Here is a 16,525-nt window from a genome sequence, read left to right as displayed (position 1 = left end):
GCTGTGGCCCTGTGGCCCGTCATACCAGGCGCAGGCTGCCTTCCCGTCCTGCCCGGGGCTTGGCTTCCCTCTCTGGAGAGCAGTTAACAAGGCTCCTCCTGAGGTCAGGGTCACCTTCCCATCTACTTCAGGAGGCAAAAAGGGAAGGGGAGGGCCTCAACTGGAAATGGATGTAGAAGTGCCCAGAAGCCAGCTATGCGTCCGCTGAGACCACCACCCTGCAGGCCTGGCTCACCAGCCACAGGGGTGGGGGGAGGCCAGCACGGAGAGGGGGCTGGTGTGCTGAGCTGCATGTCCCCACACCTGCCCCAGGGCTGCCCTGGGGGTGGGCAGGGCAGGGGTCAAGCTTAGAAGGCATCCAGGCTGTCCTTGAGGTAGCACAGTAATAGGACCCGTTTGAAGAAACCCAAGTCTGTCCCCTGCAGACACCTGGGGACCATCTCCGCCAGCAGCCCCAGCTTCCTTGCCCCCTTGGCAGAGTGGCCCACTCCAAGTCCTGGCTAGAGAGTCACTTCCTGTCCGGTGGCTCATTTCAATTCCAGAGTTTGTCCAGAGAGGCAAAGACCTGGTCAAGGCGTCCCTGGCTCGCCAGGCAGAGGGGACAGCAACGCTCATGCTGGCCCAGGAAGAGGAACGGAGGGGCTTCCTGGCCAACTCCCACTTGAACTCGGACCCCGAGGAGTTTCTCAAGGTGACCTGCCCTGTCCCCACCTGGCCCTCGGGTGTGGGGGGTGAGCCAGGTGCGGGCTCCGTTCTTCCTCGGGGCTTGGGAGGCACAGGACTCATGAGGCGTGGTGTCGACTGCCTCCTGTTTGTCAGCCAAGTGGCCATAGCCTGGACCCTGTGCCCTGCCTGCTCCCCCGTCAGCGAGCCACGGAAGCCACAGGCTCCTCACTGGCTGCCAAGGACGAGGAGGGGAAATCTGCAGGAAGCGCGGCTGTGGGTACATCTCAAGGCTCCTGGGGTGGTGGCCCTGTGTGGTGGCACCAGTGGAGTGTTGTACGGGTCAGAGGGGACAAGCCTGTGCCCATGTGTGTGTCAGGCCCTCACCCAGGACTGGCCCAGGGACCAGGTGTGGGTGCTGGGTCAGCCTCCCCAGGTGTGGGTGCTGACTCTGCTGCCAGGTAGCAGGGAGCTTGGACACCTGCCTACCCGCCCCTGGCCCTTGTGTCACAGTGTTGTTAGGGCTGAGGCAGGTGAGGGGCAGCCCCGGCCCGGCCGTCTCCGGGTCCCTCTGCCCCACATTAGCACTGGCTCAGCTTGGCTCAGATCTGCTCAGGGGCTGGCGGGACAGTGTCTGGTCCAGCCTCAGCCCAGAACCCAGGCACAGAAGTCACTGGGAGCCAGCAGCACCTCAGTGAGAGGCCTCAGGAGGGGATGCACCAGAGAGCAGAGGCCCCCACTGCAGTGTCCCCTCCCAGGGCCATCCCGAGAGGGGTCCACCCTCTGTCCTTGCCCCACCAGAGCCTCTGTCACATCAGAGGCCTCTGAGGCCCTGCTGGCCTGCCCATTTCCCCAAGCAGTCCTGCCTGATAGCTGACCACACTGACCACTCACGGTCAGTATCACCCCCTGCGGGATCCCTGGGGTAGTCCCTAGCAGCATGAGTCAGAGAAAGATGGCCAGGGACAGGAGTCCAGGACAAAGAGTGACAAGGGTGACCAGTGGGCCTCTGCACGTGGGGAATAGCGAAAGCCAACTCTGTGGTTCCCTGGAAGTCAAATGTGCTGGTCCCGGCCTCAGCCACAGTTTGTAAGCCACAGAAGCTGCGTGACAGTTCTGAGCCTCAGATTCCCTGTGCACAAATCGAGGTGAACATCCCTCCCATCTGGAACCACCAGGATAAGTTGAGAGTTTTTCTAGAAGAAATTAGGGCTGCATTTTCCACCAGACCCAGTTCCTGTTTTAATCACAGGCCTTTCACGAGGTCCTGGAGCGGCAGAGGCTGATGCGAAGTGACCTGGAGGAGGAAGAGGAGGTCAGAACCACAGAGGCCATGGCTGCCCTCTGCCAGGTGGGTGGCCTCAGCTACTGGCAGAGAAACCTCAGGTTTTGTATGGGCAAGAGCCACACATCCTTGGGCAGGGACCCAGGCAGGCTCAGGGTGACCAGGAGGTCACATCCCTGCTGGGTGCTCTCGGGCAGCTGGTCCAGCCCTGCCATCTGCTCACTGATGGAGCCCTGCCTGAGGGGCTGCCAGAGCTATGGGAAAGCTGTGTGAGGGCCGGGGCGAGTACCCCAGGGGGTGGCACGGGGGGGGGGGGGGGGGCGGGAGAGGCAGGAGTCGGGAGCTGGTCAGCATCCGGTGTCTTCTCCGTCCTGTTAATGTGGCACATTGGATTGATGGCGATTGCATGTGAATTTAGAACTTCTTCATTTTCTCTGGTGAATTTAACTGTTCCAACTCTCCCTTTTCTTTGGGACTCCATTAAACTTTTAGACGTTCTTGTTCCTTCTGTACCACCATCTACACCATATTTTCCATCCTTTAGGATCTCTTTGCTTTGTTTTTGGTAGTTTTTTTCTCCCAGTGCATAATTCTCTCTTCAGCTACATCTAAACTACATTTAAATCCATATGCTGAGTTCTTAACACTGCACATGTTTTTCAATTCTAGAGTTTCCAGTTGGCTCTTTTTTAACTTAACACTGTTACTTTTTATAATTTCTGGGTCTTTCCTTAAAGGTTCAAAAGCAGACTTTAGCACAATGAGTATAGGAAGCATTGGTACTTGAAGTCTGGGTCTTGTATTTATACTTTGCACTACCTGTGGGCTTGCTCTGCATGTCTACTGTTTGTGTGGCTTTACGGTGAGAGCGTCCTGCCTCCTCGTGTTGTCTTGTCTCCTGGGTATTTTGTGTAGATATTCCAGGTTTGCACATTTACTTGTAGAATGTGCCAGTGTACAATGATGTTCTCTTTCTCCAAAGGGGAGTTTCTCTGGCTTCTGCCGTATGGGCGGGCTTCTAATGACCCAGTGTCACCTTCATTCGAAATCAAGGCTTGAAATGTCCTGGACGTGCCAGTCAGGTTGTCATTTTGTAACAAACACCTGAAAACAAACAGCTTTTAAAAAGGAGACGTGTGTCTTGGCTCCCAGTCCAGAGGTCTCGTCTGTGGTCAGTGGGCCCCATTGCTCTGGGCCTTCGATGAAGCAGCACCTCACCGGGAGCTGGGAAGCAAGGAAGTGGGGAGAACAGTGTCCCACAGTCCCCTTCACGGGGACGTCTCCAGTGACTTAACACATGCCCTGAGGCCCACATCTTAAAGATCCCACCGCCTTCCAAGAGCACCAAGCCAAGGACCTTTAACACCTGGCTCTTTGGGGGCATCCCAGGTCCAAACTGCTGAGCTGGGCAGTGGAATGACCGGATGCAGGTTGCAGCCTGGGGAGGTCCATGTGGACTGGTTCCTTCCACGTCACCCTGGTCTCTCCAGTGCCGTTTCTCCAGGTCCCAAGCCTAAGCATGAAGGGCTAGGTCCACATGATGGGCCACCCCTCCAGCCTCTTTCCCCTGCAGCTCAGGCTGTCCGAAGGCCTGCCAGGCAGCTCAGCCAGCTCTGCTGGGCAGGCCCCGGGGAGAAGCAGTTATCCATGTAGCATATTAGCTAGGAGTATGAGTTCCAGAGTTCAGTGGCCAGGGCCCACCATCTGCAGACTGTCCATTCTTTGCCTCTGCTTCCCCATCTGTGAAATGGTGGAACTATAACAGAGCCCCTGCGTTAGACTGGCATAAGGATTGAGTGAGATTCTAGATGAACAGGGTTGACGACATTCTTTGGCAGTGGTAAAAGTTCATCAATACTGATGACTATAATTATCACTGGCCATTTGCCAGTCACTCTGCTGGACCTGCACATGAAGAGGTAGCAAGAGAAAACTTTGCACAATGGTCCCCGCTCATCTTCAAGGGCTACATTTCAAGAACCCCCTGGGATGCCCAAAACCTCAGATGATGAAGAATCCTATATATACTATGTTTTCTTCTATACATACACACCTCTGATGAAACTTAATTTATAATTTAAGCATAGTACGAGATTAATAACAATAACTAATAATGAAGTGGAATAAATTAGGCTCAGTAAGAGATTAACAACAATAACTAACAAAAAAGTACGATCATAAAAACATACAGGAATAAAAGTTTTATGATTGTACTCTCTTATTGCACCATCAGCATCCTTCTCCTCACAATGATATGAGATGACATACTGTCTATGTGAGGAGCTGAGTGACACAGGCATTGTGACATAGTGCTAAATACTACATAAAGACTACCTGAACACAAGCACTGTGATTCTGCAACAGTGCATTTGATAAGAAAGACACAGATGGACTGACTGACTGGTGGGTGGGTAGCATATACAGCATGGATACACTGGACAAAGACATGATCTGCATCCCAGGCAGAATGGAGTTGGACAGCATGATATTTCATTATAATACTCAGACCAAAGTGTAATTTAAAAACTACACATTGTTCACCTCTGGAATTTTTCATTTGATAATTTTGACCCATGGTTGACCACAGGTAATTGAGACTGTGGAAAGGAAAACTTAAAGAGGGAGTATGGTACTTCAGAAGGTCTAGTCCATGAGAAGGATGATCAACCAGGGGCTAGGAGGGGTGTTAAGTGCTGGAGGGTGGCAGCAAAGAGAAGTGCCCAAGACCACCAGGTGGGTGATTCCCCAGGACAGCTCACACAGCTCAGCGTGTGGTGCACCCATGGCTGAGATTTGTTAACAGTGAGAGGATTCAAAGCAAAACCAGCAAAAGGGAAGGGTGTGTCGGTGAAATCCAGGGGGACTCTGGTATGAGTTTCTGAGTCCACTCCCTGTGGAATCCCATGGCATGGATCTCATTCCCAGCAGTGAACTGTGACAGCATGTGCCAGGTGATGTCTACCAGGGAGCTTGCCTGCGCTCGGGAATCCAGGATGTGGTCAGGGTCAGTCCAGGGGTGCCCTCTGCCCGGGGTTCACCACGAGTGAGGTGTGTAGCTCAACCACTTGCACCCTGTCCAACCTGTGGCCAGGGGTCTTGCCAGTGAAGGGAACTTGGAAATGAGCTTGGGAACAGATGAGGGATTCCTGGATAGGGAAGGGAGTGGACATGAGTCCTGTTGGTGCATGAAGCATTTGGGGACTGCAGCCAGCTGCTGGGTTGGGGAGGATGCGAGACGCAGCTGCAGACCTGAGGAGGACCAGCCTCTGCTGACCAGGAGCTGTGGTCCAGGGAGGGTGGTAGTGAGATGGTGGTTCAGATGCTGGTAATCAGAAAGCTGTGGGAGCCCAGGGTCAGAAACGCCCATGTTGGTCTCCGTGGCCTAAGGAAGGCTCCGTAAGGAGAGGACTGTGTGCAGGGGAGCTGCAGAATGTGTGAGGGGCCTGCTCCAGTTGTGCGGTGTCTGCAGGCGGGGTGAAGGGCGTGCATAGCAAAGCAGGCGGTGAGAGGCCCCTTGTGTGTGAGCTGACACGCAGCACGCGTGTTGATGAGCATCACACCCATGTGGTATGATATGGTATGGAAGTGGAGAGGGAGGCCAACATTGTAGAAGTGGCCATCTTTGTGCCGGGAGGGTGAGAAAAGATGTTGTCGGGAGACCTAGTGCCTTCCAGCAGAACCTGTGTGGTTTGGTGTCTTAAATGTGTTAAAAAAAAATCAGAGTGTGGATTCACAGGGGCTAAACATACTATTATCTGCAGTGTGAGGATTTTTCATAACTTAAAGGAATGCATTTTTAGAAAGCGACTGGGGTCAGGGAGGTAGGACGAGGCAGCAGAGGACCCCTGGGGCCGGATTCAGAACTGCCTGGAAGCCCCGCTGGGTAATTTCCACCGTGAGGGAACGAGGGTCTTTCAAGTTAATTGAGCCTGGAGGCTCATGAAGATCTGAGGTTCTGACTTCCTGTGCCTGGAGGGGGAGGGGGAGAGGAAGGGGGAGGGACAGGCCTGTGAATCTAGGAGGGGACTTGGGAGGCCCCGGGTGGGGGTAAAGGAGATGCAGAGACTAAGGGCTCTGGGGGTCAGGAGGCAGGCTGAGGCTTGTGGGGGTGGGCAGAGGGCGGGAAGACTGGGCTTGTGCCTGCGTGTGTGTGCCCGCGCGCATGTGTGTACGTGCGTTGGTGTGTTCACGTGTGTGTGCGCGCACTAGTGTTAACTGCAAGTGGAGACCTACGTGCATGCCTGTGTGAGAGTGCATGTGTGTGTTCGTGTGTGTTTGTGTGCACATACGTGCACATGCGATTGGAGTCTTCCGGACTCTGGGTCTCGCTGGCATGGGAGGCAGAGGCCCACAGAGGCGGGCTGGGCTGGGGCAGGGCAGGATGTGACCCCGCCCTGGTGTGGTTCTCTCTTCAGGAGCTGTACCGTGGCACCATGAGCACTTTCCAGGGCTGTGTGGACGCCCTGTTCCTGCAGACGCTGGGCGCCCGCGGCCTCCCCAGGGCAGAGTGTGAGGCCCTGCGGCAGGAGGTCCAGGAGGACGCAGCACGGCGGCTGGGCAGGTCTGATCGCTTCCGGAGGCGGCAGTGGGGACTCCTGCAGGAGCTGCTGGAGCGAGACCAGCAGGTGGGCACCCTGGTGTGGGATCGGGGGTAGTTTTGAACCAGGAGGGATGGTGGGCTGGGTGTGGGCATCCCCAGCACGTCCTCAGGCGCTCCGCAAAGACCCTCGCTAGTCTTGGCCACAGCCACCCAGGGGCAGTGTGAGAGCCAGAGCCAGCTCCTCTAGGCAGAGTCGGGAGACGGGTGTCAATCCTGAGGCTTCAGGAAGAAAGGCGGGCATTCAGGTGGTGGGAGGGCAGGCATCAGGCATGTGCCAGACAGCATGATGGCCCTCAAGGTGTCCACATCCCAGTGCCAAACCGTGGACCTGTGTGACCTCACATGGCCAAAGGGACCTTGTGGTTGTGATTAATGATCTTGAGACAAAGACGTCATCCTGGATTGTCCAGCTGGACCAAGGTCACCCCAGGGCCCTCGTGAGAGGGAGCAGAGCGTGAGGACCAGAGGAGGAAACAGGAAGGTGTGAGCAGGGCTCCGAGTGGCACAGCGTGAGCCTGGGGACACTGGCAGCTTGTCTAGAAGCTGGAAACGGCAGAGGACAGGTCCCCCACCCCAGAAGCTTCCTGCCCAAACTGGCCGTGCGGCACCTCGATTTCAGCCGTGAAGACCCATGTGATGACTCTGACCTCGAGCACCTGCTGCAGCAGTTTCTACGGCTCTAAGCCACAGAGGCGGTGAGCCACAGCAGCCATGTGAAACTCACAGTGGACATTTTTATTTTTTAAAACATTAAAAACTGTCAGATGAAAGAAGGAACCCCTGACCTGGCCGTCCCCAGCCACCGGCGTTTCTTTCTCCCTTGCTTCCTGCAGCCTGGGGGCTGAACGGCTCAGGTGCTTGCTACCTCGGGACTCCAGGAGTCGGCAGTAGCCAAGTGACAGCCCTGACAAGGTGTGGCACCACGAAGAGCTTCTTGTCCCCAATGCCAAAGCCAGGTTGTCCCTAATGCCAAAGCCAGGTTGTCCCTAATGCCAAAGCCAGGTGGCTGGTGTTCCCGTTCTTCCTGCCTAGGACATGGACACTCCTTGCCCTGACTAGAGCCCTCAGCTGGGGCCCTCAGGAGTGAGCAGGGGACAGCTGGAGTCCTTGAGGAGTGAGCCGCAGCCCTGCCCTGGACCACCGCCCCGGGTGCTTGTTTCCACTGGGTGTTCTGTTGGGTGCAAAAGGCCACAAGAAGGGATGCCTGTGACTGGGGCTCTCTGGAGAGCTGGGAAAGTGCACGGGAAACACAAGAGCTGGGCAGACATGGCCTCCGGCAGCCGCAGGGCAGCACAGGGCAGGTTTCCTGCTGTCTGGGTTGGTGGACCCTCTGATTCACCTCGGCCCTGCCAGCTGGTGGCCGTGTTGCCCTGCGCCAGCACCTGCCCCTCTCCTGCACTTGGCTCCGAGTCCTCCGAGGACCCCTCCCCTGGTTTGTTTGCATGCTCTGATTCAAGGCCCCGTGGCCTAGATGTAGTGGGCTCTCTGGAAGGACTGTGTCCATCTCCTGCAACAGCAGTGCAGCTATGGTCACCCTGACCCTGTCTGTGTCCTGCCAGGGATCTAAATGAAGTCAAGTCATCCAATTCACCAAACCCAGACCTTTCTGTTTCTAGTCTGGTGAGTGGGGAAGCCAGGCCTTGGAGAGCTGGCAGGTGAGTCAGTGTCCTCTGGCGCTCACCACGGTTGAGAGGGCCTGGAGACCACCAGGGCTTTACAGAAAGGCCCCTGACCTGGAGCGCAAGCCCAGGGTGTGAGTCAGAGCAGACACACCAGGCTGGAGATGGCCAGTTAGTTAACCTCCCAACTCTGCTATTGCATGGCTTACAGAATGTCTCAGAACCCCAGCTTGTGTGACAACTAGGACCAAAAGACCCAGCAGGTTGCCATGAGATAGTCATGTGAAGAGCTCTTGCAGAGCGTCCCTGTGGTCACCTGATGACGTGGGCATGGAAAGAATCCTGAATTTCATTTCCCACAAAATGCCCACAATTCGGCCACCACTCTCTGGTCACATTATTCAAGTACCAGCTTACGACTGGCTCTTTTTTGTCTTTTACGAATTTATTGGTGACTTATGATAGTGATTCTCCCTGGGCTTGTGGGGAAGTTTCTCAAGAGGAGTTTTGCATTTGAGAAGCAAGAGGAAGAGCTAATGCTTTCGTCAGCTGATTAAAGTGTAACCTAAGCCAGCTGGCTCAAGGTGTGCATGTCATAACTAATTCACAGATTGATCGCTTAATTGCCTTAAATAACCACCAGGCCTTTAGAGACCCAAGTGCTCTCCACCTGTCATGTTTCCTTGTTGATGAAAACGAGTGAGACACGAACTCTCTGTTGCTCAGATGAGGATTCGTCTCGAGGAGCCCCAACAAAACTATGTGTGGGAAATAAGCACACCCAGACCACGAGGGCCTCTTCCACATCATACTCTGTCCCACACACCACGGTGGCCCCATGACCTGTGCCTTATGGAAGCTGGTGAATTGTGGAATCTGTGGAATGCACAGTTGGAGCGGGTAGCACATGGTGTTGTCAGAGCCTGATCCACTTGGGCACATAGGTTCTGGGCTTCTCCAGCACAATGGCCACCCAGGGGTCCACACCCTGCTCCCTTATACCAAAGTCAGGTTCAAGGCTAAAAGGACTTTGCAGATGTGATTATGTCGGGGGCCTTGAGATGGGGAGAGTCCCCTGCTTAGCTGGCCAGGGCCAGTGTAATCACAGGGGTCCTTGCAGTGGAAGAGGGAGCAGGTGTCCGAGCAAGGTGGTGTGAGGAAGACACAGGCAGCCATCATTGGATGCCATGATGGAGGAAGGGGCTCCAAGCCAAGGACAGCAGATGCCCTCCAGGGGCTGGGAAAGGCGAGACATATAGTAATGATTCACCTCGGACAGATATCCAAAAGTATGAGATAATACATGTGTGTTGTTTTGAGCCACTACGTTTGTGGTCATGTGATATAGCAACCACAGGAGACTAATGCACCACTGCATGGAAATTTGTGTTTTTAACAGGGGTGTGTGGCAGGTGTGGCACTTTGTGCCCGACATAAAACTCTCCAGTTAGAATCCTGGCTCACTCACCTGTCAGCCTAAAGCAGCCTCATTTATCACAAAGTGTCTGTGGCTCAGGCATGCAAGGCCAACTTGGCTGAATCCTCTCTCTAGGCTGCAACCAAGGCAGTGTTGGGGTTGGGGTCTGCTCTGAAGGCTGGACTGGAAAAGACTCTTATCCAAACTCACTTCTGGGGTTCTTGGTAGGACTCAGAGCCTTAGGAGTTGTTACTGAGGACTAATTACTCCCACATTTTTACTGGAGTTTGGAACCTGTCTTGAACTCAGCTCTGACTGTGAGGTCTCATTCGGGTGGTCAGTAGGCATGTAATCTAGTGCAGCCCAAACAGAACCTCTGCCCTTCCTGCCAACCTGCCCATCTTACTCTCCCCTTAACTGGGCAAAAACCTTGTTCCTCTTTCTCTCACACCCTACGTCCTGTGGACAGAACACCCTGCTGGCCCTACCTTCAGCCTCACCCAGAAAGTGGGCACTTCCTGTCATCTCTGTCCCAGCATGGTGGTCACAGCCACATGCCTCTTGTCTAGCTCACTGCAGCAGCTGGCCACTGCCTTCCCTGGATTCTCAATGCCCAGCCAGAGTGGAACTTTCAAAACACACTACAGTCATGCATCTTTAGGAGGCATGTTTATGATCTCACGCTTTAACATCCCTGAAGTTGAAGTGCATCTTAATTTAACTGGCAGTGACTTTTGTGTCTTAGTGATATCTAAAATAGTTGGGCACCTTACAATGCTCAGCACTATAGATGACAAAAGACAGAAAGTCACATCTCTGCTGAAAACCCCTAGTGGCCAGCGGCCTCATCATGTCCTGCAGGACCTGACCTGTCAGACCTGGTGCCCTCTGACCCCACCTGCTCCCTTCCCAGGCTCCTCCGTGCCTCACTAGCTCTGTGCTCCCCAGGTCTTTCTCCTGGGTCTTTCTCACAATGAGGCCTAACTAGTCTAGAGCCCCTTTCCTGTAGCCTGTAACATGTGAAAGTTTGGAGCCAAAAGAGCAAAGCCATAGCACGGCCTGGTAGCAATGTCCGGGGTGGGTATGGCGGCCCTGTGGCAGCTGCTGCTGTGAACGGAGGCATGGGCAGCCTACGTGGGGTGATGCCAGGAGGCTGGTGTGACACTGCAGGCTCCATCTACCCTGCCATCCCGGCCTTGTGGCCCTTGAGTCCTGCTGCTGGCCTTATCTGCAGACTCAAAAAAACAGCAGAGACCCCCATATGCTCTAGAGATGATGTCAACTCACCTTTTAAAGAATCAAGATGGGGTAGAATTCTAGAATGTTCTGTTTGCCCTTAGATTATTGTAACTCCTCAAAAAAGGACTCAAGAGACTGATCTGAACAGCCCATTCTGGGTGAGACGCCATGTCATTTGGTGAGATCGGCTGTGTTAGGAATCACACGGCCGGGAACTGGGTGGGCACAGGCACTTCAGCCCCCTGTGTTTTGTGGAGTGCGGTGGGAGCCCCGCCAGGCTGCTGGGCAGAGAGCTTCTGCAAAGCTGCGGAGGGGGACAGGTGACGGACTCCTCTGGCTGGCTGAGTCCTCAGGTTCGCCAGTCTTGCCAGAGGTGCACGTTTCTCCTGGAGATATGAGATGGCCAGGGAGGAGCAGCGTGGAGCTAGAGGTTTTAACAGAATCCAGGAGAAAGGGGTTTTATGGCAAGATACAGACTCAACCCCACAGCTCAGGTAGCTGCTGGGCTCCCGCCCAGTAACCAGCGCCCACGTTCTGTTCCCCGGCACAGGTGTGGATGGAGGAGTGCGCGCTGTCCACGGTGCTGCAGGACCAGCTGAGGGACAACCGCCAGCGCACCTTGCAGGGCGTCCTGAGCAGGCTGGGCGGCCTCACCGAAGAGTGAGTCGGGCAGTCCTGGGATCAGGGCTGGGTGTCCACGGCTCTACCCTCTAGGGGTCTGCATCTCACCTTCTTTGAATGTGGATGATGGTGGCTCTCAGCCCTTGTCCTGGGTCTCCTCCGCACAAAATGGGGCCAGGGACCCTACTTCTCAGGGTCATGTTTTGTAGGAATTCTTCTCAACAGCTTTTATGGGATGTGATTTACACATGTTATTTTAAGGATTCAAATCAAAGATGTTTTAGTAAATCTCTCCACATTCATCACCACAATTCAAATGAAGATTTCCATCTCCCCAAAGAGACCTCTCATGGCCATTTACAACAAATTACAACTGATCCATTTTTATATCCACTTTTTACATTTTTGCTCTATTAGGGCAATATGATTTCTCCAATTTGCTGAAAAATGTTTTCTTATTTCTTCTGATGAAAATGGCTGATATGTTTTCCTAGTTGCCTGGCCTTTCCCAGGCACCCTGTCTGTGTTAGACCAAGACACCGGGGCAGGGCTGAGGCCTGGTAACCCGGAGGCTCCGAGCCAGGGAGGGGCAGGTGAGCAGAGTGCAGCTCCTTGTGTCTTGCTCCTCTGTGCTTTTGGTGATTCAGAGATTTCAGATGGCATCCTTGACCCATCAGGATCTGCGGTACAGTCAGCCATTACCCCTTCCTGAGCAGTGCGCATGCACAACCCGCTAGTCCTCTCCGACGGTCACTCTTCTGTCGCGTGTCCTTTAGCTCTCTGCATTCCCGGTCCCACAGGGCATGGCTCTATCGTTTAGAGTCATTCACACAATCGCCCTTCCTGTGGCTCTTGAGTCTTTCCTCTTGCCGTTAAGTTTCCCTCTGGGATCATTTTTGCCTGAAGGCTCCTTTGAGTTCAGATCAACTCATAAAAAATTCTCTAAGGTTTTTTCTAAAAATGATTTACCTTCATCTGTAAGGGATGCTTTCCGTGGGCATGCTCTCAGCACATGTGCACTACTGTTGCGACGTGCCTGAGACTGGGTAGTTTATGAACAGTAGAGATTGATTTCTGCCGATTCTGGAGCCTGAAAGTTCAAGATCAAGCACCTGCAGCTTCCGTGCCTGGCGAGGGCTGCTCTCGGCTTCCAAGATGGCGCCTCTCTGAGTCTCCCATGGCAGAGGGGAGGGCATGAGAGGGGCAAGCTCTGATTCTGTTCTCATGAGGGCACTAACCCAGCCATGGGGTGGAGTCCAGGGCCCCCCTCCTAAGGCCAGCACAGGGGGACCCAGTTCCAACGCTCAGATCATAGCACACATACAGTCTTACTTTGGTTATTTCTCAATACGTGTGTGGGAGATCCATGGTGCTCTGGATGCCACGATTTGACAATGGATCAGCTCTTCCCAGGGCTCACCCATCAGCGTTTATGGCCCCACTGCCATCCTCTGCCCGCGCTCCTCCAGGGCTCCCGCTCCCTCCACTCAGTCACCCCTCCACACCACTTAGTGTTCCTCCCCCGTGGCACGGCCTCAGCGGGTGCTTTCTCCGAGCTGTCTCCAGGTCACTTCCTCTTTGTCTGGGTCTTCTTTGCTCTGAGCCTGTGGAGCTCTGAATGTCAGCTGTTGTGCTGTGAGTTTAGAATGTTTCTGTTTCTCTACATACTTTCTGATGATACTGAGATTCTTCATCTTATCCAGTTCTTGGCCATATGAATCATGATTATTGTCTTGCTTGCCTGATTATTCCAAAACCTAATATCTTGTGGTTATTTCTCCAGTTCCCATTTCATTCCTTTTATTTTTGGTTAATTTCTGTCTCTTTGCATGTCTGGTTATTTTCATTGACTGCTGGATGTTATTCATGACCAATTGTAGAGGGAACATAAGACTCGAATGATGCCGTCTTCCAGAGAGGATTTGTCTTTCTTCCAGCAGGAATTTCAGATAGTGGTGGATGAGCTCCACCCACTGGGGAGTTTAGCTGATTCAGTGCTAGGTCTTTGTGAGGGTCATTCCTTTCTAGGATGAGCCCCCGGCCCTGGCCGATGGCCCTGGTGATTGCCAGGCCTCCCTCTGCCATGCTGACTGCTGAAGCTCTCTCCAGCTCTTGGACACCATACATTATAAAACCAAATGTCGGGCCTCTTTGGTTGACCCAGGTTTCTTTCCTCTCGAGTCACTGGGGTGTGAACTCAGACGAGGCTCACGGCTTCAGTGGGGGGGTGGTTCCACCCACTCCCACTTGGCGGGCGCCAAGTGGTACCTGGGGGCTTCTTGTGCGTCAACCCCGGCCCCCGCTGCTCTCCCCACAGGTCCACGCGGGGCATCCTGCAGGGGCACAAGCTGCTCCTGGGCTCCGCCCTCCGGAGGCTGGCCCTCCGCGGCAGCGCGGTCGCCACACTGGCCCAGATGAGGCTGTCTGGGAAGAAGAGCCTCCTGCAGGAGCTGCGTGAGCAGCAGGCACTGGAGCAGGGCTCCTCCCACTGTCGGGACGAGCATCAGTGGCAGCTGCTCCAGGCCTTGGTGAGCCCAGGGCCCCCTGAGCACGCAGGAAGTGCCCCATCCGGTCGCAGGCCAGCCATGTCCACCAAACCCCGATCCTGCCGCCCCCGTCATTGGGGGTGCTGTGTGAACCTGCTGGGGCATGTAACGAGGTCACCGCCACGGCCCACACGGCAGAGCTGGAGTCTGGGGGGCCTGGAGTGGCAGGGCCAGCTCCTCCTGGGGCTGCTGCCCTCCATTGTCACATGGCCGTCCCTCCATGCATGTCTGGGTCCCGACCTCCTCCTCACTTGAGGGTACCAGGCTTATTGGATTAGGGCCATCCTAATGACCCCTCTATGTCTCCTTAAAAATCCTGTCTCCAAATCTGTCAAATCCCAGGGCCCTGGGGCTAGAACTTGAACATGTCAACTTGGGGAGGACACAGTTGAGCCCATGACAGTACCCCCCTGTCGGTGCTCTGTGGCATCATGCCCGGGTGAGGATTGCACCAGGAGACCCAAGCCAAGTCCGAGGGGGAACGAACAGTCAAGGGTGGGAGGAGGGCTTTGCAATGTCATGGAGGTTTCCACAGATCAAAGGGAAGACAACGGGCAGACAGCAGAGCCAGGTTTAAACCCAGCTGCTTGTCCAGCTCTCATGCCCGTGGCTCCTAAGTCCCAGGAGCAGCCAAGTTTCGAGCCACTGAGGCAGAGTTTCCCAGCGGCTGCAGCTTTGCAGCACAAGGCAGCAGCTGGGCCTCATTGCAGGAGACGCGAGTCCTGGAGGAGGCGGGTCGGCTGGAGGAGGAGGCGCAGCAGACTCGGCTGCAGCTCCAACAGCAGCTGCTGGCCGAGGCCCAGGAAGCCGGGCAGCTCCTGCAGCAGCACTTGGAGCGAGCCATCGGGCAGGCACTGCTGGGGCACGCACGGAATGCGGCCACCAAGAGCCGGGCCAAGGACAGGGATGACTTCAAGGTATGTGCCAGGGGCAGGAGGGACTGGGTGGAAGGGCCGGACACCTGGGCTGGTCCTTGCTGTGTCCTGCAGGGACCCTGCAGAGCTTGCAGCCACCCAGCCTTGGTTCCCCATCTGTAGGTGGGCTGCCGTCCCTCCAAGGGAGGTGAGGCTCCATCACACCAACAGCAGGTTTCACCTGCCACCAGCCCCATGCTGTCCTTCCGAGCAGTGCCACTGAGGTCATTGACTTGACTGTGGTTCCTCCTCTGCTGACAGTAATGGGAAGCCAGCGGTGGAGACCTGAGTCAGGAGCCCATCCGCCCAGCACCCTCTCCAGTGCTCCGCCTGCCCTTCCTGGCCAGGTCTCCCACAGCCCTTGCACAGTAGGGTCATTCTCCTTCCCAATGCACAGATGGGAAAGCTGAGGCTCATGACTAGGCAAGACAGGTGTGAGTCCTCCAGATAGAGGGTGACAGGGTGGAGGCCAGAGTCGAGACTCCCAAGGCTGAGGTGGGTTTGCAGACCTTTGAGCTGTGGGGCTTGTGGTGGGACGTGGTGGCACCTCAGCTCCTCTCTGAGAGTCCTTCCACCTGGGCAAATGAGTTGCCCTGCTAATCCACGCCTGAGGTTGGCCCCACCTCCTGGTCCTTCAGAGGCTGGGGCAGTGCCCGGCAGGTGACATTGGGAAGGTCGCTCCCATGCCCTAAAATCCTCCTGCCCTACCTGGTGAGTGCTGCTGTGTGAACGTGGGCGGGGTGACCGGCAGGCGCATTTGGTCCTGGTGTCCAGAGTTCCGCTCACCCCCGAGGATGGCATGGTGCCGGGTTTCTAGAGGAGGTTGGCTGGCTCTCTGGGTGGACGGGCCATGTGGCAGGAAGGCAGGTGGGTGGCTGACCCAAGCAGAGACGGTGGGGGACTTCCTGCCTCCCAGAATCCAGAGAAGGCCACCAGCTGTCAGCCACAGGTCCTGCTGGGCCCCGGTGTGGATGTGGAAGCCTTCGGGGCGGTGGCAGGTGGCAGGACAGGGAGGCCCACTCAGCCCTGCTCCCCACAGCCCGGGTTCCGCACCTGCAAGGTCAGGCGCCTTTCACAGACGGTGCTGGGGGAGGAGCGCAGAGCGCAGCCTGAGCAGACCGCTCAGTACTAAGTGGGCGTCATTTCTTGGCCGAAGCCCGGCCCTGCCCTGCCCATGCATGTCTGTCAGTGTGGACACTTGAGGCTAACTCCTGCCTGCTGCCCGTCATCTGAGGAAGAAAAGGACGGTGACTTGGTCAGTGCACGACCAGCACACTCCCTGGGCAGGGCTCAGCACGTCCCTTCCTCTCTACTTTGGCCGAGTGTGTCACTCAGAAGTGTCATAGCTGCAAATGACAGGTGCCTGCAGTGGCTCAGGTGGGCAGAAGTCACACACCCAGGTGCATTGGTCCCTCAGCATCACACAGCACATACCCGGGCTCATTCTATAAACACAGGGCTGGGCCAAGCTCACAGTCTGGGACGCTGGCATCCTGGCTCAGGCTCAGGCCACGCCACACCCTGGCAGTGTGATCTCGTGGTGGGTGGCCGTGGTGGCAGTGCATTGTGGGGGAGGAACCCCGAAAGAGGAAGCCATGGCCTGGGGAAGGAGCTGGGCTTG

The 16,525-nt window shown here is 55.6% G+C and overlaps 1 protein-coding gene across 6 annotated transcripts in view; it reads left to right on the top strand.

Moving 5' to 3' along the window:
- The window catches only part of EVC (EvC ciliary complex subunit 1), a 60,033-nt gene that overhangs the window by 35,330 nt on the left and 8,178 nt on the right, over nucleotides 1-16,525 (top strand). For all 6 annotated transcript variants that reach the window (XM_081303742.1, XM_081303744.1, XM_081303745.1 and 3 more), the window contains 6 exons: nucleotides 543-691; nucleotides 1,916-2,014; nucleotides 6,364-6,573; nucleotides 11,374-11,483; nucleotides 13,762-13,972; nucleotides 14,701-14,907. In XM_081303742.1, the coding sequence (XP_081159868.1) occupies nucleotides 543-691; nucleotides 1,916-2,014; nucleotides 6,364-6,573; nucleotides 11,374-11,483; nucleotides 13,762-13,972; nucleotides 14,701-14,907 (986 nt within the window). The remainder of the gene's footprint in view (nucleotides 1-542; nucleotides 692-1,915; nucleotides 2,015-6,363; nucleotides 6,574-11,373; nucleotides 11,484-13,761; nucleotides 13,973-14,700; nucleotides 14,908-16,525) is intronic.

This window comes from Spermophilus citellus, assembly GCF_964194105.1.
Source record: "Spermophilus citellus genome assembly, chromosome: 8".
NCBI classification, from domain to species: domain Eukaryota; kingdom Metazoa; phylum Chordata; class Mammalia; order Rodentia; family Sciuridae; genus Spermophilus; species Spermophilus citellus.
The sequence above is the reverse complement of the archived record's forward strand: the minus strand, read 5'-3'. Positions and strand labels throughout refer to the sequence as shown.